The sequence below is a fragment of the Budorcas taxicolor genome, chromosome 18 (assembly GCF_023091745.1).
Source record: "Budorcas taxicolor isolate Tak-1 chromosome 18, Takin1.1, whole genome shotgun sequence".
NCBI classification, from domain to species: domain Eukaryota; kingdom Metazoa; phylum Chordata; class Mammalia; order Artiodactyla; family Bovidae; genus Budorcas; species Budorcas taxicolor.
Genome location: NC_068927.1, coordinates 64,433,966 through 64,455,878, shown reverse-complemented (window position 1 = coordinate 64,455,878; position 21,913 = coordinate 64,433,966). Strand labels below are relative to the sequence as shown.

At 55.7% G+C, this 21,913-nt stretch overlaps 1 protein-coding gene across 1 annotated transcript; it reads left to right on the top strand.

Moving 5' to 3' along the window:
- Positions 1-1,029: 1,029 nt before the first annotated feature.
- Positions 1,030-21,595, top strand: BRSK1 (BR serine/threonine kinase 1). Its single transcript, XM_052656344.1, has 19 exons — positions 1,030-1,165; positions 2,637-2,731; positions 2,823-2,908; positions 4,927-5,067; positions 8,318-8,434; positions 8,513-8,546; positions 8,638-8,706; positions 10,205-10,351; positions 12,299-12,330; positions 12,611-12,781; positions 13,752-13,849; positions 14,065-14,224; positions 14,426-14,486; positions 14,960-15,326; positions 15,798-15,846; positions 15,939-16,062; positions 16,770-16,965; positions 20,014-20,103; positions 21,438-21,595. Exons 1-19 carry the CDS (start codon positions 1,030-1,032, stop codon positions 21,593-21,595), a joined length of 2,331 nt encoding a protein of 776 aa, XP_052512304.1.
- The last annotated feature ends 318 nt before the right edge of the window (positions 21,596-21,913 follow it).

Genomic DNA, 21,913 nt, shown 5'->3' with positions numbered 1-21,913 from the left:
TCTGCTGTTCCCCCTCCCTTGTCTGTCTCCCTCTCTCCCACTTTTCTCCTCTCTCTGACCCTCCATCCTTCCCATCACCTTCCCCCAGTGCCCCACCTCTGTATTCGTCCCCTCTGCCCCCGTCCCTCTATTTCTGTGCATTTCTCTCTCCACCTCTCTTTCCCTTCCCCGATCTCTCTCCATTTCTCTCTCTGATCTTCTCCATCCCTCTGTCTCTCCCAGGCACCTTCTCCCCTCTCCTCCGTCTCCCTGTCTCTCTGCTCGCCCCGGTCTCTCCTGTCTCTGCCCGCCTGCGCGCCTGTCCGGCCCCGGCCCCGGTTCTGGCGGGCCCCGTCTCCCGTGCCGTCTGTCTCCTTCCCCCACTCGTGTCAGGCTCCGTCTGCCTCTGTGTGGCCCCGGCTCGGCCCCGCCGCTGTGCCCCGCTCGTCTGCCTCCGCGGTCCCTCCTGCATCCTTCCGTCGCTCCCAGCATCCTCCCAACGCGTCTCCGCGGCTCCGGCGCCCAGGCCCGCCCCCGCCCCGCTCCCCCCCCCCCCCGCCGAAAGGGTTAACTTTGGGGAAGGGCCCGGAGTCCCCGGATGGTGATGTCAGCGTGCCGGAGAGAAAGGACGAGGTGGCGGGGGGAGGCGGAGAGGAGGAGGAGGCGGAGGAGAGAGGGCGCGTGGGGGGGCGGGGGGGACCTCGGCCTGCAGCACCCGCCGGCCCGCACCTCAGACCCCCCCCCCGGCGGGGGGAGGCGCAGGAAGGGGGGGGCCGGCCAGAAACGGGCTGGGGAGGGGGGGCCGCGCAGCCCCCCCGGGCCATGCTGACTCCCGGGGCCTGACCCCCCCGGGCCAGCCCCCCCTCCCCCAACTCCGCGGCCCGCCGACCGGGGGGGGGGGCCCAGCCCAGCCCCCTGGGGACCCCCGGAGAGGTGGGGGGCAGCCGGGGGGGCCGGGACGGAGCGGCCGCCGGCCCCCACCGGAGGGACGGGGCGACTGGCCGCAGGGGGGGCGGCCGGGGGGCCGGTCGGGCCGGGACCAAGGGCATCATGTCGTCCGGGGGCAAGGATGGGGGCGGGGGCTCCCCCGCCTACCACCTCCCACACCCACACCCACACCCACCCCAGCACGCCCAGTATGTGGGCCCCTATCGGCTGGAGAAGACGCTGGGCAAAGGACAGACAGGTGAGCCAAGGGAGGGGGCACCCGGGGTGGGGGTGACGGGGGGATGGGGGCAGAGAGCGGGGCTCCCGGGCCCCCGAGTCCCTCTCAGAGAAGGGACTCGGGGTCCAGACTGCCGGGTCTCCAGGCTGAGGGGGTGAAGGCTCGGACTCTGGGGTCCCGACTCCTGGGGGAGGTGAGGGGCCCAAAGGCTCCCCCGCTTTGGGGGCAGAGGTTGGAGAGTCCGGCCCCAGCGTGGGCAAGGGGCCTCGGCCTGCAGCAAGGGTCCTGGCCGCCGGGAGCCCAGGTCCTTGGTGCAGTACAGCCGCAGGCTGGGGCGAGGCGCTGGCATGGGGGCGCGCCTCCCGAAGCGGCATCTCTCCGCACTGTCCTCTGGCCGCAGAGGGCCTCTGTCGGGGTGACAGGGGCACTGAGGCTGGGGCGATGGGGTCTCCAGCATCCTGCCCTTTCTCCGGCATGCTGGCTCAGAGTGGGGACGGGGGGTGGAGAGGTGGAAAGGTGGACGCAGGAGGCAAATCCCTCAGGGGCGGCTGTGGACTGGGGGCGGGGGGCAATCATCTTCTGTTGTTGCTTAACCTCCTTAACCTCTTTCTTGCCAGGTGGGCGGTGGGTGGGTGTAAGACAGGAGCTGAACACCTGAGTTCTGGGCCAGAGCTTCGGGGACCAGGGGCCAGGCCTGGGGGAGGGTCAGACTCTGCATCCCGGGGCAAAAAGTGTGAAGGTGTTGCTGACTTCAGTTCCTGAGTTGTGGGGGAGGAAGGGGCCATGAGCCTGGACTTGAGGGTCTGAGGGAGGAGGGGCTGGGGGCTCAGACTCCTGGGTCTGAAGGTGGAGGGGGCTGGGGGCCTGCATTCCTGGGTTTGGGGCTTAACATTGGGGAGTGGGCATACCCTTGGGGTGTGCATGCTTCCAGCTGCAGCTGCTGTTTTTAAAAGATCAAAGAAAGGGCTTGAGAGGTCTGGGTTTGAGAGGAGGTGGAGGAGGATGGTCTGGGAAGGGGGCAATCACAAGATTATATTCCTTAAGAGACATGGTGTCTCCAGAAGATTAAAGGGCAGAGAACTCAAGGAAGTGATGGGCTGAGAGAGAGAGAGAGAGGTTTGTCTGAAGGAGGTATATTGGAGGACACAAAACTATGGAGACCCAGCGAGGCAAGACGGTGTGGAGAGGTGAACTTGAAGGGGCACACGGGAAGGACGGAGAGTCCAGGATGGCTGTGGAGGAGGGGGGAGGCAGGTAGGTGGATGGCAACCAGAAGGGACAGAATTGGACAACAAGGAGTGGAAAGAGAGTTGTGTCTGGTGGGAATGGCTGCTGTCAGTCCCCAGGAGTTCAGGTCAGGGTGATTCGGGTCACCGTGAACCAAGCCAGGAGGGGAAGAAGGAGGAAGCAGGTTGACAAGGGGGCGCTCAGGAGCCAGAGGTGAGGAGACTGCACTGGGAGTGCCCCCCACATTTTCCGTCCCATCCCCCAGGTCTGGTTAAACTCGGGGTCCACTGCATCACGGGCCAGAAGGTGGCCATCAAGATCGTGAACCGGGAGAAGCTGTCTGAGTCGGTGCTGATGAAGGTGTGTCTGTGCGCTGGGGGAGAGGGGACCCTTTGGGGCTGGGGACAGGGAGGGAGGCAAGGCTGACCGCCCGCCGTTCCTTTTCCCCCAGGTGGAGCGGGAGATAGCCATCCTGAAGCTCATTGAGCACCCGCACGTCCTCAAACTCCACGACGTCTACGAGAACAAGAAATATTTGTAGGTATTTATAGACACCCAGCCCTCCATGCATCCTCCCCGAGTTCCCAGGGCGGGACGTTTCTAGAATCAAGGCCTGCAGGGGCCAGGGGAAACTTAAGCTCTCTTGGCCGGGCCACTGAAAGTCTAGTACCGTCCCTGCTGCGCAAGGACAACCCCCCCCACACACACACACTCATAATCCTCCGTGTTCCCATGCTGACCTGGCCTGACGCTCTGGGCCGATTGTACCCTGGCAGCAGGGCAGCTAAGCCTGAGCCGTCCCCATGCCTGATGGGGGACAAGGCTGATCCTCCCCCTTCCTACCCAGCCCCCATCCCTTGTCCTGCTGTGCTGTGGGGAACACTCTGTATCGCATAATCTGGGTGCCCTCAGCCAGATCTGACTTGCTAAGGGCAGATCCCCTGCCCTTCCCATGTGCTAGGGCAGTGGGGCCTGGCAAAGGCCCAGGCTCAGTGAATCCTGCCTCTTCCCAAACCCTTCCTCTGCAGCATTGGAGACTCCCTTCCTCCCGCAGCATAACTCTGGGTGCTATGACTGGACACCCCAACAATGGGTCTGCTCAGGAGTTTTGAGTCTGTATCTGGAAGTCGATTACCCCCCTTAGGTTGGGGGTGGGGTCCAGCTGTCCCAGCCCCAGACAACAGGCCTTTGTCCGGACTGGTGACCCAAGGGACAGCTGGACTGGGCACCAGGAGAGGGGACACCCCCACTGCTTGACCTCGCAGTCCCCAGTTTGAACTGACTCCAGCACCCATCAGAGGCTGGATTTCCCCAGGAAGGACGTTGACCCGGCCCCAGGCGCTCATAGGATTTGTAGTCTGCAGGCTTCCCCAGGTGTGGCGGCAGGGAGGGGCCATTGTTGCCCGTTGGTGGAGCTATCACTGTCACTCCACCATCCTTGTAGGGAGGAGGGCCCGTGGGACTTGGTGTCTCACAGAGGAACCTCAGCCTTCCACTGAGCTCATAGAAATTGAGCTTTTGTTTTCCTGGGGCTAATGGGAATTAGAGGTTTAGCCTCCCAGAGCCTGATGGGATTTGGAGTCTTTAAAATCCAGGTGGCTGATGGGAATTAGGAGTCTCCATGTCCCAGAGCCTTATGGGAGTTGGGAGTTTTTAACCTCTCGGGCCTGAAGGGAGTTGTAGTCTTTCACTTCAGGGAAGTTGACTTAGATTGGTGCACACGCCAATCTCTTTTTGCCAATAGTTAATGAGAATTCTAGTTTCTTCATCTCAGAGACTTATGGGAATAAGAGGCTTCCCTGCCCAGGGGCTAATGGGAGTAGGTGGGGGTGGTGTGGTCTTTATTGTCTAAAGTCCTGTGAGAATCGAGGGGATCTCTTTCTTCCAAGTACTAATGAAGTTGCCTTATCTCCGGAAACAACTGGGAGTCAAAGTATTATTACTCTTGAAGTTGACATGGAAATCTGTGCTGCCAAGGGGGCTGATGGGAATTGAATTTTGACTTCCCAGAGGCCGATGAGACTGTCTCTTTCTCTCAAGGACTGATGGGAATTGGAGTCTTTACTTCTCAGGGGCTGATGGGAGTTGTAGTCTTTACCTCACGGATGTTGACCGTTGAATTGGTACACATTGCAAGTGTCATTTCCCAAGAATAGATTAGAATTCCATTATCTGCATCCCAGACACTAATGAAAATGAGAACTTTGGCTTCCCAGAGGCTGATGGAAATATGGGGCTTTATTTCCTAGGGGCCTGTGAGAACTGGGATCTCTGACCTCCAGGTGCTAATGGAATTGCTTCATCTCCTGAGGAAAACTAGTCAGAGTGTTGCCCTCTGAAATTGACATGCTGGCCAGGGCTAATGGGAATTGAGTTTCTGCTTCCCAGAGGCCAGTGGAAATTGGAGCCGCCTCCTCCCGGGGACTCATGGGAATTGGGGTCCTCTGCCTCCAGGGCCAATGGCATTGAGGGCTTGTACTTTCGGAAGAAGGGGGTCAGGCTCTTTGGTCCTCCACATGCCCCTTCCAGCCCTCTGCCCCCTCCATGTCCCCCAGGTACCTGGTTCTGGAGCACGTGTCTGGAGGTGAGCTGTTCGACTACCTGGTGAAGAAGGGGAGACTGACCCCCAAGGAGGCCCGGAAGTTCTTCCGCCAGATCGTGTCGGCACTGGACTTCTGCCACAGCTACTCCATCTGGTGAGGGGGCAGCTTGAGGGGAGGCTGGGACAAGCACTACCCAGCAGGCAGGCCCTTGGGAGCGTATAGCAGAATGACTGGAAGCCAGAGTGCTGCAGCCTGCATTTCCAAAATTGAGACGTAACTCACACATCATAGGGAATTCCCTGGCGGTCCAGTGGGACTCCATGCTTCCACTGCAGGGGGCACAGGTTCGATCCCTGGTCAGGGAACTAAGATCATGCCAGCTGCGCTGTGTGGCAAAAAACCAAAAGAAACAAAAAGGCTTCTTACAGCATGAACTCCACCCTTCAGAGCGTACAATTCAGTAGTTTTGAGTATATTTGCAATGACGTGCATCACTACTATGTAATTTTAGAATATTTCATCACCCCAAAAATCATTACCCTGTACCCATTAAGCAGTCACCTCCCCCCATCCCCAGCCTTGGGTAACCACTAATCTACTTCCTGTCTCTGTGGATTTACCTATTCTGGACATTTCCTATCAGTGTGGTCTTTCGGGGATGGCTTCTTTGACTTAGCAAAATCCTTTCAAGGTTCACCCATTCCTTTTCACTACTGAGTAATATTCCATTTTATGGCTCTGCCATATTTTGCTTACCCATTTACCAGTTGGTGAACATGTTGGTCGTTTCTTATTTCTGGATATAATGAATAATGTGGACATATGAATATTTACATACAAGTTTTGGTCTGTGACCTATGTTTTCAATTCTCTTGAGTATATACCTAGGATCAGAATTGTTGGGGAGGGCTTCCAAGGTGGCTCAATAGTATGGAATCAGCCTGCTAAGCAGGAGATGAGGTTCAATCCCTGGGTTGGGAAGATCCCTTGAAAAGGAAATGGCAACCCACTCCAGTATTCTTGCCTGGAAAATCCCATGGACAGAAGAGCCTGTCAGGATACAATCCATGGGGTCATAAAAGAGTTGGATACAACTTAGCAACTAAACAACAACAACAGAATTGTTGGGTCATATGGGAACTCTATATTTAGCCTTTTAAAGACATGCCAAAAAATAAATAAAGAAGTGCCAGCCCATTTTCCAAAGCAGCTGTGTCATTCAGCATCCCCACCAGCAGTCTCTGAGGGTTCTAATCTCTTGCCAACACTTGTTATTATCTGACTTTTTGATTCTACATATCCTAGTGGGTGTGAAGTGGTATCTCACTGTGGTTTTGATGCGCATTTCCCTGATGGCTAATGATGTTGAGCATCCTTTCATGTGCTTATTGGCCGTTTGTATATCTTCCTTGGAGAAATGTCTGTTCAGATCCTTTGCCCATTTTTAATTGAGTTATTTATCTTTCTATTATTGAGCTGTAAGAGTTCTTTATTCCAGGAATGACGGATGACTCTAGGAATAACTCCCAAGAGTTACTTATTCTAAGAACAAATCTTTTTATCAAATGCATTATTTTTTTCAAGTAATTTCTCCCAGTTTGTGACATGCTTTTGCATTTTTATAACAATACCTTCTGAAAAGCAAAGGTTTCACATTTTGATGAAGCCAGTTTGTTGGGGTTTTTTTCCTTTTACAATTCATGCTTTTTCTGTCCTATTTAAGAAATATTTGCCCAAGGACCTCCCTGGCAGTCCAGTGGTTAAAACTCCGTGTTTCCAGTGCAGGGCACACTGGATAGATCCCTGCTTGGGAAACTGAGATTCCACATGGCATGGGATGTGGCCAGAAAAAAAAAAAGAAAGAAATATTTGCCTAGCTCAAAGTCATAAGGTTTCCTCGGATGTATTCTTCTAGAAGTTGTGTAGTTTTAGCTCTTACATTTAGGCTTGAGGTCCATTTCAAATTAATTTTTGTATATGGTGGAGGGTAAAGGCTGAGGGTCATTTTTTTTTTTTTTTTGGCATAAGGACGTCCGTATGAAAAGATCTTCCTTTCCTCATTGAATTGCTTTTCAGCTCTCAAAACAAGATATTCAATATGCAGCATTTTAATGATTAATTAAGGTGCAAAATAGATGCCTCCAGATCATCTTTCAGCCTCGTTTGTTTGCACACCTCCCTCTCTGGGATAGGGGATTGGAGATGGGGTAAGGATCAGGCTGAGGGGGCTGAGACCTAGGACCAAAGCTTGGTGATGAAAAGGCAGCCCATTTAAATTGTCAACACCTCGCTATTGAGAAGTGTCAGGACTCTGACATTAAAGACACTGGCCTCCAGGGGGCGAGAGTCAACAAATTTATCAAGTCTGACCCAGTTAAGGACCTCTTCCAACAGAAACTATAAAACCTTCTGCCCCACCTCCCTGGGGACATCATTAACCCTTATATCCTGAGGAGTTTGTCCCAGGATAGGGGGTGGGGGTGGGGGCGAAGGAGGAAGCAATGATGGGCTTTAGTTGACAGTATTTTTTTTTTTACTTATTCAGTATTGAAATATTTGATTTTTGTTTTGTTTCTGGCTGGGCCACGTGGCATCTTAGTTCGCTGATTGGGGAATTCAACCTCTGTTCCCTACAGTGGAAGCCCAGAGTCCAACCACTGGACCACCAGGGAATTTCCTGAAATATTTGAATTTTTCAAAAAATGTTGTTTGCTTTTGGCTGTGCGGGGTCTTCGTGGCTGCACGGGCTTTTCCCTGGCTGTGGCGCGGTGGCGCCTCTCTAGTTGTGCTGGGAGAGCTTCCCACTTCGGTGGCTCCTTGTGCTGTGGAGCATGGGCTCCGGGGCGTGCGGGCTTCAGGAGCTGCCCCTCCTGGCTCCAGAGCTCAGGCTGCACAGCTGTGGCCCAGGGGCTTAGTTGCTCCGCGGCACATGGGATCTTCCCGGCTCAGAGATCGGACTCCAGTCTCCTGCATTGGCAGCAGATTCTTTACCACTGAGCCACCAGGGAAGCCCTGAAATATTTGAATATTTTAAGAGCCAGCTCAGTACCAGGCCTGCTTACCTCAAAGAAAGATCACTTCGCACATATTCAAATATCTGTGGATAAAATGATACACCGTCTGGAGGTCTCCTGTAAAATCGTCCAGTGGGGGAAGGAGAGCGTATGTAGGGGTGGAGATTAGAGGAGATGCGCCTCGAGCTGATAACGGGTGAAGCTAGTGGGTGGGTGCATGGGGCTTTGTATATTCTTGTCTCTGCTTTGGGGCATGTTTGCAAAGGTCCCTAACTAGAAGTTGCCAGACACGATCCCCCTCTGAGAGACAGTGAGTGGGGGTGGGGTGGGGGGTTGGTCCTTAGACTCTGGAAGAGGGCGGAGGCCTGAGCCCCACCATCCTGTCTCAGCCACAGAGACCTGAAGCCCGAGAACCTGCTTCTGGACGAGAAAAACAACATCCGCATTGCAGACTTTGGCATGGCGTCCCTGCAAGTGGGGGACAGCCTTCTGGAGACCAGCTGTGGGTGAGTGGGGGCCCGCCACCTGCGCCCCAGGGAGCGGGTAGAAGCCCGCCAGAGGCTTACACGCCCTCTGTCCCTCAGGTCCCCCCACTATGCGTGCCCGGAGGTGATTAAGGTGAGCGAGGGGCGGGCAGAGGGGAAGAGGAGCGGGCAGGGGTTGGGGGCCCGGGAGAGGTGAGCGTCAGAGCCGGCCCTTCTCCTCCCAGGGCGAGAAGTATGACGGCCGCCGGGCTGACATGTGGAGCTGCGGAGTCATCCTCTTTGCCCTGCTCGTGGTAAGGCTGTCCTTGCCTCTCCTGCCCCATTTCTAGAACAGTCCTCTGCCTGCTGGAAACACAGAATATCTACTTCCACCCTCAACTCAGGGGTTGTCTCCCAGATATTTAACTGGTACCAGGAACATGTTGGGGGGGGTATTTACCAACAGAGCAAAATCCTGGGGGCGCCTCTCTCTGTGCCTGGAGGTAACCATCCGGTCACAGAACCATGAGAAAGTCTGGAGGGTCCCCTGGGAAGGGATGGCGAGGCCAGGAGGACTTGGAGCACTCCGGCGAGCAGCTGCTTACTAACTGATCCTAGGGTGTTACAATATCGTAGGGATTAATAGGGGCTTCCCTGGTGGATCAGTGGTCAAGAATCCACCTGCCACTGCAAGAGACACAGGTTCGATCCCTGGTCCGGGAAGATTCCCCTGGAGAAGGAAATGGCTACCCACTCCAGTATTCTTGCCTGGGAAACCCCATGGACAGAGGAGCCTGGTGGACTACACTCCACGGAGTCACTGTCAGACGTGACAGTGACTGAACAACAAGTGGGTTAATAGAACCAAACGGGGGAACGTGAGCTCCGACCACAGGGCCTTTGCCCCTACTGTCTTGTCCCTACCGGCCCTGTTGCTCACCTGGTTAACACTAGAGTTCTTGTACCTCTCAGCTCAATCATCGCCCTTCCAGGAGGCCTCCCCGGGGCCCCCTCCCTCCCGCCATGAGGTCAGATTTCCCAGCGGGAGGCTGTCTACTCCCTGGAGGTTAACAGAGCTGTCATTGTGTGTGTAAGTCCTTGAAGGGTGTCTCTCTGTGCTCGCCCCACCTCTTCCAGGCACTGGATTTAGGGCCCCCTTCCCAAAAGCCTGGAGGAGGTCACCTCCAGATCCTCCATGAACTACATCTGCAGAGATGTAATTGTAAACAGGGTCACATTCTGAGGTTCCAGGTAGACAGGAATTCTGGGGGGCCACCACTCAACTTGCTGCACCCCCAGATCCCCACAGCCCTCGCTCGGTCTGGTCTGCCTAGCCCAGTCCAGTGTCGCCTCAGGCACCCGGTCACTGTAGGGCTGTTTGCTCTGTCACCAGCCTCTCCCACTCTGGGTGTGAGCAGCAGGCGGTCAGGGGCTTGCTTTGTTCACCACTGGACCCCCGACGTGTAACGGAGGCTCGGTCCTTGTTGAATGAATGAAGATTACCTACCCTCTCTAACCTGGGGAGAAGCGTGTTTTTAAAGGACAGGCTCCAAGCTGCAGCCACAGCCTTTTAGGTGCTGGACACACCGCCCATTGCCAAATCACTGCTCTGCCACTTCAGAGCCAGGCGGTCTTGTGCAAATGGCTGGATGCCTCCGTGCCTCAGTTTCCCCATCTGTAAAGTGGAGACAGCTCCCCACCTCCCAGGGCTTGTGGTGAGGCCTGACCGTGTCACTGCGTGTGAAGTGCTTAGGCACTCGTCTGGCATACGCTGAGCTCTGTGTGTCAGGGGACCTGTCATTTCTCATGCAGGGGGCTCTGCCCTTCGACGACGACAACCTCCGCCAGCTGCTGGAGAAGGTGAAACGGGGCGTCTTCCACATGCCCCACTTCATCCCTCCAGACTGCCAGAGCCTGCTGCGGGGGATGATTGAAGTGGAGCCCGAGAAGAGGCTCAGCGTGAGTCGGGGGACGGGCATGGAGGGCCGGCGGGAGGGGGGGACAGAGTCCCCGGGGCAGCCATGGGGACAGGTTTCCAGGACCCGGCCCTCCACCCCCGAGGCAGCAGCTGGGAGCGGGGCTGCGGGCAGAGCCCCATCCTGGGTCCTGCCCACCTGCCACTCCAGACTGGGGAGGAGGAAACACCACACACAACATGCACACACCACACCACACACACACACACACAAATGCGAGAGGACGCTTGTGCATAGTGGACACACCACACCACACCAGACATACACATGAGAGGACGCATGTGCATAGCAGACACACCACACCAGACATACACACAAACGCAAGAGGACGCATGTGCATAGTGGACACACACCACACCACACCACACACACACACACACAAACATGAGAGGACGCATGTGCATAGTGGACACACCACACCACACCAGACACACACACACACACACACACACAAACATGAGAGGACACATGTGCATAGTAGACACACCACACCACACACATACACACACACAAACGGGAGAGGACGCATGTGCATAGTGGACACACCACACCACACCAGACACACAGACACACACACACACCACACCACACACACCACACCACACACACACACACAAATGCGAGAGGATGCATGTGCATACTGGACACACACCACACCACACCAGACACACAGACACACACACAATCATGAGAGGACTCATGTGCATAGTGGACACACAACACACACATGCACACAGACACACACAAACATGAGAGGACGCATGTGCATAGTGGACACACCACACCACACACACACACACAAATGCGAGAGGATGCATGTGCATACTGGACACACCACACACACATACCACACACACACACACACCACACCACACCACACCATACACACACACACAAACGCGAGAAGACGCATGTGCATAGTGGACACACACCACACCACACCAGACACACACACACACCACACCACACCACACACACAAACATGAGAGGACACGTGCATAAGACACACCACACCACACACACATGCATACAAACACCACACACACACAAACGCAAGAGGATGCATGTGCATAGTGGACACACACCACACCACACCAGACACACATACACAGACACACACACCACACCACACCACACACACACAAACATGAGAGGACGCATGTACATAATAGACACACCACACCACATCACACACACACAAACGCATGTGCATAGTGGACACACACCATACCACACACATATGCACACAGACACACACCACACCACATGCACACCACACCACACACACACACAAACGCATGTGCATAGTGGACACACACCATACCACACACATATGCACACAGACACACATACCACACCACACACACACACACACACACACACATACACAGAGACAGACACATACGCAGACACACAAACATGAGAGGACACGTGCATAGTAGACACACAACCACACCACACTACACACACACACACACACACACACACATGCAAGAGGATGCATGTGCATAGTGGACACACACACCCACCACACACACAGACACACACCCTAGAGGCCGCATGTGCATACTGGACAAACACACTGACACACTGACACACCCCACACCAAAAAAAAAAAAATACACACCACCCCCCAACTTGGGAGGGCGCATGCGCATACTGGTCCTTGCAAGGCGGTGTGGAGCGTGGGCAGGATGCCACTGCGCATGCGCATGCGAGAGATGTAACCGCCCCCCCCCCGCCCCCGCCCTCCGCAATAGTCAGGCTGCGCCGCGAGCCGCCACTAGGGGGAGACATGAGCCGGCGTGCTGCCCGCCCTTTGCGGGGCGCGTTAGGGACCCCCCCAACGCCACCTAGGCAACTTTAATTGCGCACGTGCTGTGTTCAAACGACCTCACTTCTGCTTCTCTACCAACCACGCCCCTCACAGCTGGAGCAAATTCAGAAACACCCCTGGTACCTGTGAGTATGAGGGAACTGGACAACTGGGTCCTAGGGGGAAGGAGAGGACCCCAAATATCAAGGGCCCCCAAAGTAGGAGAGCCCGCTAGGGAGCGGGGTGCCAAGGGTCCTGAATGAGGAGGGGCTGGGGGTCTGGACTCCTGGATCTGAGGTGGAGGTGTGCTGGGGCCCTGACTCCGGGGTTCCCAGTAAAGGAGCAGGCTGGGACGGGGGACCCCAGAGCCTCCGCTTTAGGAGACGTAGGAGACGCCCGGTTCCCTACGATTCTTCTCCTCCCCAGGGGCGGGAAACACGAGCCGGATCCGTGCCTGGAGCCAGCCCCGGGCCGCCGTGTGGCCATGCGGAGCCTGCCGTCAAACGGAGAGCTGGACCCGGATGTCCTGGAGAGCATGGCGTCACTGGGCTGCTTCAGGGACCGTGAGCGGCTGCACCGGGAGCTGCGCAGTGAAGAGTAAGACCCCCCGATCCTGGTAGACACCCTGGCCACGTGGGGTGAGGGGGTCCCCCCGCAGTCTGCCGGGCACCCACAGACAGAGACCCTCCTGGGGAGGCCTGGCCACTGGAAGGGCCGTGGAGCTGTTCCAGGGGGAGCCAGGCGGTAGGACCAGTGGGGAGAAGGAACGATGCCAAAAACCGAACAGGTGCTGAGGACGACTCAGTGCCTCACACAGTGCTTACACGTAGCAAGTGCTCAGGTGTTCAAGTCAAAGTTAGTTGTTCAGTGGTGTCCGACCCTTTGCGACCCCGTGGACTGGAGCCCGCCAAGCTCCTCCGTCCATGGCATTCTCCAGGCCAGAATACTGGCGTGGGTTGCCGTTCTCCAGGGGATCTTCCCCATCTAGATATTGAACCTGGGTGTCCTGCACTGCTGGCAGATGTTACTAACTGAGCCACATTGAAAGTGAAAGTGAAGTCGCTCAGTCGTGTCCAACTCTTTGCAACCCCGTGGACTCTGGCCCACCAAGCTCCTCCGTCCATGGGATTCTCCAGGCAAGAATACTGGAGTGGGTTGCCATTTCCTTCTCCAGGGTATCTGCCCGACCCAGGGATCGAACCCAGGTCTCCCACATTGCAGGCAGACGCTTTAACCTCTGCACCACCGGGGAAGCCCTTAAATACAAGAATACAGTCTCTCAGCAAACCTCCTATAGAGACACAGAACTTCAGATCCAAGTACTAACATCAGAGATTTCAAGGGAGGAAAGGAGCCGAGTTAGCATCATTATTATATCATTGAGTAAAGTGAGGCTGAGATATATGCTGGGAGCAAGGAACCAACCCTGTTGATGGAAAATGGAGCCATAGACAGAGAGCCTGATGCACGGAGCCCCACAGAGCCACAGACACAAGGAGGGGATGAGACCAACGCTGGGACCTGACCTCTGACCCCAGTGCTCTCCTGCCCCCACCCCCCTCCCCAGGGAGAACCAAGAGAAGATGATATACTACCTGCTTTTGGATCGGAAGGAACGGTACCCCAGCTGTGAGGATCAGGACCTGCCTCCCCGGAATGATGCTGGTGAGAAGGGCAGGCCGGGGGGTCCAGACCCCAGATTCCCCAGGGAGGGACGGAGGGGCTGCAGGCCTTGAGCTTCTAACTTTGGACTCCCTGACTTGCCCCGAGACCTTGGTCAAAGCCCCTCTCCACTCTGAGCCTGTTTCCGCGTCTGTACGAGTGTCATGCCCAGCTATTCCAGTGCACCCTCTGATCAGGATGATACTCTCGGCCCGCAGACCCACCTCGGAAGCGTGTGGATTCCCCCATGCTGAGCCGTCACGGGAAGCGGCGGCCAGAGCGGAAGTCCATGGAAGTCCTGAGCATCACAGATGCTGGGGGTGGTGGCTCCCCAGTGCCCACTCGACGGGCCCTGGAGATGGCCCAGCACAGCCAGAGGTGGGAGCCCCTGCCCCTCCACTGAAACGCACAGCCCTGGGTGGAGAGAGTTCAGGACTCCAATGCTGCACCCACCTCAGAGGTGCCGTGTGACTGGGACAAGCCTGCTCCCCTCTCTGGGCCTCACCTCCTCATCTTGCAGGAGTGTGGAAGGGAAAAGGCACGGAGCCTTCCGAAACCCTCCCACCTGATTTTTTTCAGATCCCGTAGTGTCAGTGGAGCCTCCACTGGTCTGTCGTCCAGTCCCCTGAGCAGCCCAAGGGTAAGGCCAGGTCCCAGATGGATTAAGGGGGGTAAGGGAGTGAAGACCCTGTGGAGCAAAGCTGAAGCAGCAGAAATTATAATTCCCATGAAGTCCTGGGACATTGCCTCCTTGTCCCAAAAGAGCCAAAGACCCAAGGCCTCATTAGTATTTCAGTCCACTGACTGACCGTTTCCCACGTTAACAGGGTTGGGTTTTCAGTGTGCCTGAAGGGTCCTATTTATTCATTTAACCAGTTAGTTGAGCACCTGTTCTGTTCTTGTCACTGCTGGGGTTACAGTCCCTGAGCATGATAAAAAAAAGTCCCTGCCCAGCTCAACAATGGGAGTGGGGGTGGGGGGTGTTGGGGAAATACTTGGACTACAAGTTCCATCATGCTTTGGGGTACACCCCTGTATGTGTGTGCCTGTGGGGCTCCTAGGGTGTCCTGGGAGTTGTAGTCCACTCTCTCACTGTACGCCACTGCTCTACAGAGTCCGGTCTTTTCCTTCTCGCCGGAGCCTACTGGAGATGAGGCCCGGGGTGGGGGCTCACCGACTTCTAAAACGCAGACGCTGCCTTCTCGGGGCCCCAGGGGTGGGGGCGCCGGGGAGCAGCCCCCGCCCCCTAGTGCCCGCTCCACACCCCTGCCTGGCCCCCCAGGCTCCCCGCGCTCCTCCGGGGGGACCCCTTTGCACTCGCCCCTGCACACGCCCCGGGCCAGCCCCACTGGGACCCCAGGGACAACGCCGCCCCCCAGCCCCGGCGGCGGAGTCGGAGGAGCTGCCTGGAGGAGTCGTCTCAACTCCATCCGCAACAGTTTCCTGGGCTCCCCCCGCTTTCACCGGCGCAAGATGCAGGGTACGGGGTGTCCTTTGAGGTTGAAGGGGCTGGGGACGTGGACTCCTGAGTTCTAATGTGGGTGGGGGCTGGGGTCTAACATCTCGGTCCCCAGGAAGAACCAGGCTGGGGGCCTGGACTCCCACGACCTATGAGAAGGTGCTGTTGGGAGCAGAGATTAAGGTGTTGGGTAGAGGCGAGGTCGGGCCTCCAACTCTGGAGGAGGAGCTCGTTGGGAGGACACGCCCATTCAGTGCTCCTACTCACCTTCCCATTGGCTCATGGCTTGCAAGCCCCAACCCCAGAAGGTGTGGCTCAACCAGGGGCCACAGCCCTGGAGAGAACGTCACGCAGCTTGCGTTCCTTTTGGGGTTTAACTGCTGGGACGTGAACAGACTCTGGGGTCTGGAATCCCTGGGTGGAGGTCCCTGCTGGTCTGTGTGCTGGACACCAGGTGATGGACACGTGTTGACCTTGCTCTCTCTTCCCCAGTCCCCACTGCCGAGGAGATGTCCAGTTTGACGCCAGAGTCCTCTCCAGAGTGAGTCTGACAGGGAAGGGAAGAGAGGGGACGGAGGGGCGATTCCCTTAGCCTCCTCCCAACCTACCTCCAACCTATCTGCTCCCACTCAGGCTGGCAAAACGCTCTTGGTTCGGGAACTTCATCTCCTTGGACAAAGAAGAACAAATATTCCTCGTGCTAAAGGATAAACCTCTCAGCAGCATCAAAGCGGACATTGTCCACGCCTTCCTGTCGGTAAGGAGCCTGGGTCCCCATGCACCCTGGCTTCCACAGAACTACAAATCCCAGCAGCCTGTGGCGTTCACCTCCTTAGTGCTGGCCTGAGTTCCCCTTGGGGCTCATGGGATTTGTAGTTTTCTAGCCAGAGTTGGGGGCGGTCACTGTGGGGACATGGAGGCAGGTATATAGTGGCCTGGAAGTGAGAAATAGGAGACAGAATCACTATTCCCTGCATGTTAGCCTCCACTGAGGACTAGTGAGTTGCCATTCCCCTACCACCAGATCAGAGATTGGCAAAGGAACTATCCAATACTTTTTTTAGTGGACTCTGGGGTTGTCCACTGGGTCCTGTGGTTCTTTGCCCTAGGGGCTCAGGGGCTTAACGTTTCTGAGACAGATGTGACTTTGGGCAGGGTTTGTGGAGGAAGGAAGGAATTTATTTAATGTGGTCCTCAGGCCTGGGGCTGGCACCAGATGTGAAAGTCCATATTAACATGGGATTCAGTAGCTCAGTGATTTCTCTGATGCTCTGTTTATAAGATAGAGAAAACTACAAATCCCAGCAGGCAGTGGGGCCCCCCAGTGCCTCTTCTGTTATCCTTTCCCCCTGGTGGCTCAGGGGATTGGTATTTCCTGGGCCAGAGCTGATCAAGGGCTGCTTACCTGTACCTTGGAGTCTGGTCTCTGAAGTCACCCCCTTCTCTCGTCCCCGCCCCTCTCAGATCCCCAGCCTCAGTCACAGCGTGCTGTCTCAGACCAGCTTCAGGGCTGAGTACAAGGCCAGCGGTGGCCCCTCCGTCTTCCAGAAGCCCGTCCGCTTCCAGGTGGACATCAGCTCCTCGGAGGGTCCAGAACCCTCCCCCAGGCGGGACAGCAGCGGGGGCGGCATCTACTCTGTCACCTTCACGCTCCTCTCTGGTAAGTGTCCCCGGGCCGCGGCTGCCCCCAGCCTGGTGTGCGGGATGCGCAAGACAGCGGAGGGCAGCAGTCCTCCAAAGTTTCAGCTTATCAAATCTGAAGAGACTAGTTCAGAGAGCCCTTCCCCAGACACAGTTATTCCAAAAGAGTTTACTTAACGGCACTTATTTATGTCTATTTTATTTACTGAAAAGTTTCGTCGCATCTGGTTATTTTTCTTGCTGACAAACTTTGTGACAGGAATAAGATCTTATTTATTTGAAGCCTAGATACAATAAAAATATTATGCTTAATGTTGATGACTCTAAAAACACGTCTGTATTAATTAATGCAACAAACTTAAGCTAAATTTAGTACCAGGTATTAATGCCATACTGAATGTTTCCCAGTTCACGCAGACCTGAAAGTCCTTAGGGTTTTTTTCTTTTCCCTTTCTGAGCATTTACGTAAGTGCCTATTTCCCTGTAAGCCAATAAATAGAATTCATTTACAGATTAATTTTGGCCGTAACACACACCTACAACACACGCATATCAATGCATACGGATGCACCAATAGACTCCCAATAGTTTCCATTTCAAAATTTCAGCCAGGAGTCAGTTACGATAAAGTAAAACCCAACAGTTACGAAAGAGGTTGGATTCAGATCACCTATCTCCCTCTTGTTCTCTCTTTCAGAGTTACCTTGCCTTCAATGTTCAGTTTACTTTTTACATTTTTAAAAATTACTTTTCAGTATTCATGTGCTTGTCTATGTGGCTTTGTCAGGTTTTAGTTGCAACACACGGGATCCTTGTTGCTGCACGTGGACTCTGGTTGTGCTGTCCTGGCTCAGGCCTTGCTCCGATGCACGTGGAATCTTAGTTCCCCGACTAGGGATTGAACCCGTGTCCTCTGCGTTGGCAGGCGGATTCTTAACCACTGATAGCACCGGGGAAATCCCTCAATGAGACATTCTTGGAATTTGGAAAACTTTGGGGGCTTCTGCATACGAATGAAAATAGGAAAATGTGATGAGAGCTCTCTAAAATTTTACAGTTTAGAAGTTTTTCCAATCTGAAAGATCCAAGAAGCTAGCCCTACAAATATTTTCCCTGCTAACCTAATTTTTAAGAGGGAAAAACTCTTACCACTGTTGTTTCCAGTACACCCTGCACGCAGAGGTCCAGGAGACTGCAGGCTTTTAACTGTGTGTGAAAAATCCGTTTTAGAGTGCTGAAAAGACCTATGTTGGCCATTTCGGGGCAGGATTTCCTTTAATTCCCAATTAAGTAGTTGCAAGCATACATAAGCCCAGCTGGTATTCCCATCAGTGGCTGTCTGTATGGGAGCTGTTTGGCCTTTGAGGCGCAATTTCCCATTATTAATTTCGTAGCCTAATTCAGATATGAAATATGATTTAAGCAACTTTCTGAGGGCACTGTGGCAAATCGCCTGCGTGCTGCTTCTGAATCCAGCAAGGAATTACCTGGGTTACTTTTTTCGACTTTTTAAGTTCTTTAATTAAAAACTATTTTTTGGCTGCGCTGGGTCTTTGTTGCTGCCCGTGGGCTTTCTCTAGTTGCAGTGGGTGGGGGCTGCTCGCTGCCTGTGGTCCTCTGGCTCCTCACTGTGATGGCGTCTTTTGTTTCGGAGCACAGGCTCGAGGGCTCGCGGGCCTCCATAGTTGTGGCACACAGGCTTAGTTGCTCCATAGCATGTGGGATCTCCCAGACCAGGGATCAAACGGGCCCCTGCCCGATAAGGTGGATTCTAAAGCAGTGGACCACCGGGGAAGCCCCCAAGGCTGCTCTTGACTGCTTGTTTCTCCCAGGTCTCACACCGCCTCCCTTCCCTAATTAACCACTGCTTGAATCGGCCCCTTGGAACTCAGGGAAGGTCATGGAGGCTGAATGAAGGCTGTTTTCTGTAATCAGAGAAATGGGGGGCCCAGAAAGTCTTTGTGCCCAGGAGCCCCACATGGCCCTGCTTGGTATCATTAAGAGCTGAATAACTCAGTCTCTCACTTCACTAGCAAAAGTTTCTTTTCAGACCATATACCAACTTGTTCAGTTTTGAATTTAAGTCAAATTTAACAAAAACCCAGCCAGTTATGTTTCCCTGGGCCTCTTGCCCAGACACCCAGGTCCTGCCTAGGAAATGCACTGGAGCCCCTTCAGATTTCAAGCCTTAAGTGAACACAGTGCAAATAAGATTTTCAGGATCATCACTCAAACAGTGAGAGCTGGGTAGCAGGAGAACTCATCAGAACACCTGAGAAGTACCGAGAAGCCCGTCGGGGCTTCTTAGCTCTGGTTCCGGCGGACTCCCGGTGCCCTCTGGTGGGTGCCTGTCATATCCGGCCAGTTAGGCCAGCACGGCAGATGAAAAGATGAATCTGTTGATTTAAGAAAAAAATGGAGGGACTTCCCTGGCAGTCGAGTGGTTGAGAATTTGCCTGCCCGTGCACAGGACACAGGTTCAATCTCTGTTCCGGGAGGATCCCACTTGCCGCGGAGCAGGTAGGCCAGTCTGCCACAACTACTGAGCCCCGGCTCTGCAACCAAAGAAACCTCTGCATTGAGCACAACTAGAGAGGGGCCCCCGCCCCCCGAAACTAGAGGAAAGGCACGACAGCAGAGAAGGCCCAGTGAGGCCAAAAATAAATAAGTCTTTTAAAAGAAGAAAAAAAATGGAAAATTTTACTGGAGTCAAACAGCACTATAAGCCGGGAATAGCCGCTCAGGAAGTCTGAGAGCTGTTCCGCTCGGGAGCAGTCCATGCGCCACTATATGCGTTTGTGAGACAGAGGGCCCTACGGGAAATGGCGTGTTACTGATGGTTTGCACGATCCAGGTGCAGAGCGGGTCGTGGGTCGTGGGTCACCGTCAGGGTTAAGAAGGTCGCCTCCTAAGCAGGTGTGCTCAGTGCAGGCGCATGATAGATACACACCAAGGAGGGCGGAGGAGGCCCAAACGGGCGGAGAAAATTTGTCGTGTTTGAATTTTTTCCACTCCTGCCGGAAAATATGGATCTTGCTTCATTGGTCTGTTGCCCTGGCCCTTGCAGGTCCCAGCCGCCGGTTCAAGCGGGTGGTGGAGACCATCCAGGCCCAACTGCTGAGCACACACGACCAGCCGTCTGTACAGGCCTTGGCAGGTGGGGGCACCCGCGGGGGCAGGGCGGCGGGGCGGAGGGGGCACTTCCGGTGGCCAAGTGCTGCAGGGGCTTTGTGTCACCCGCGAGGCACCAGGCCTTCCCAAGCCTGAGAAGGCCTCACCACGGAGGGAGGGGCCCTCCAGGGGCCCCTAAGGGGACCACCGGTCTCTATGTTGGAGGTGGTGGAGCTCCCTCCCACTGGAGGCTCCTGAACTGTGTTCTGGAGGAGGGTGACCAGCCGTCTTGCTCTGCTGGGGACAGAGAGGTTCCCAACACCGAGGACTTTCAGTGCTAAAACCAGGACAAGGTGGTCGCTGTCTCGCAGACCCTGCTGGGCCTGGCTTTCACGGACTCGGGCCTCTCCCCGGGAGGGGGCGAGGTCTGTGCTCCGGGGGGAAGGGGCTTCTCTGTGCCCACCAGCCCTGGTCGTCGGGAGCGGAGTCCCGTAGCCACCAGGGATCAAGGAGGTCAAGGTCACAAACAAACTCTGTGGTTCCAACATCAATTTATTATCACGCAGCCCTGGAGGTCAGAGGTCCCACACAGACACATGGGGCTAACCCCAAGTGGAGGGCCGCCCCAATAGGCAGGTAGAGGAATTCTGCCCTGTCAGTCTGCTTCTCCAGGGCAACCAGAAGCCAGGAAGGCCCACTGAACCTCTCTAGACCTGGCTGCCGAGGAAAGGTGGCCTTGACAACCAAAGTTCCTTAAAGGGCACACCTTCAGAGATGTGGGACCCACAGGGACCCAGGGTCCAAGACACGTGCCTTATAAGGGGAGTGGGGCAGTGTGGGGACCTCCGACTGAGCCCCAGGGAGGGGCAGCCCTGTGGGTTGCTATGGCAGGAAGACCTCCAGCAGTTAGTGTCTCTTAAGGGGTGTTCTCTGGTACGGGACCTCAGCTCTTGTTTTGGGCCCTATGGAAACTGCTGCCTGACCACTGGGAACCAGCCCTGGCCAAGTCTGGCCAGTGGCCCAGTCTGGCCCCACAGAAAGGTGCCCCAGTCATGCAGGCGCTGCTGGGAGAGCCAGAACAACCTGCTGGGGGCTCCCCAAGGGTCCCGAAGGGAAGGGGGCGCTTTGGCCACAATCCGGGGCCTTGGAAAGTGCATTAACCGGAGTCACTGGGGCTGTCTCCTGAGCTGGGCCCGCCAGGACTCCCTGGGGCTTGGTCTGGTCTCCAAGACCCCGGGCTGGAGGGCTGCATCCTGTTGGTGCAGGGCAAGCAGGCAGGCCTCGTGGTGGCTGGCGTGAGCCCTGGCAGCTGCCCCCCGCCCCCTCACCACCAGAGGTTTGGCACCCCTTCCTGAGGCCAGACCGCTTCCTCCCACACAGACGAGAAGAATGGCACCCAGACCCGGCCTGCTGGGACCCCGCCCCGAAGCCTGCAGCCCGCGCCTGGCCGCCCAGACCCGGAGCTGACCAGCTCTCCCCGCCGAGGCCCCCCTAAGGACAAGAAGCTCCTGGCCACCAACGGGAGCCCCCTGCCCTGACCCCAGGGGGCCGGGGAAGGAGGGGCGCCCCCTCCACCCCCCTTCCCTGCCCCCCAACTGTGAATCTGTAAATAGGCCCCAAGGCATATGTGGGGAGGGGGGAGATAGGACACACCCAGCCCTGCCCTTCGGGGATGGGTCTCCGGGGGCCATGCCCAACGAGGGGGGGTTTCTGGGGGGACTGCGGGTGGGGGAGCCGTTTCTATTTTATTTATTGATTAATTTATTATTTTATTTATTGATCAATCTCTCTGCAGGGTGGGGTGGGGGAGGGACGGGGGCTGGTTGGGGTGGCTTAGCAGATCCGGACAGACAGGG

Bases quoted from the DNA above. Each gene is read 5' to 3' on its own strand.
- BRSK1 (XM_052656344.1), top strand. From the start codon at position 1,030: ATGTCGTCCGGGGGCAAGGATGGGGGCGGGGGCTCCCCCGCCTACCAC. The intron at 8,707-10,204 runs GTAAGGCTGTCC...TTTCTCATGCAG, and splicing joins TCCTCTTTGCCCTGCTCGTG to GGGGCTCTGCCCTTCGACGA. The intron at 15,327-15,797 runs GTACGGGGTGTC...TCTCTTCCCCAG, and splicing joins TCACCGGCGCAAGATGCAGG to TCCCCACTGCCGAGGAGATG.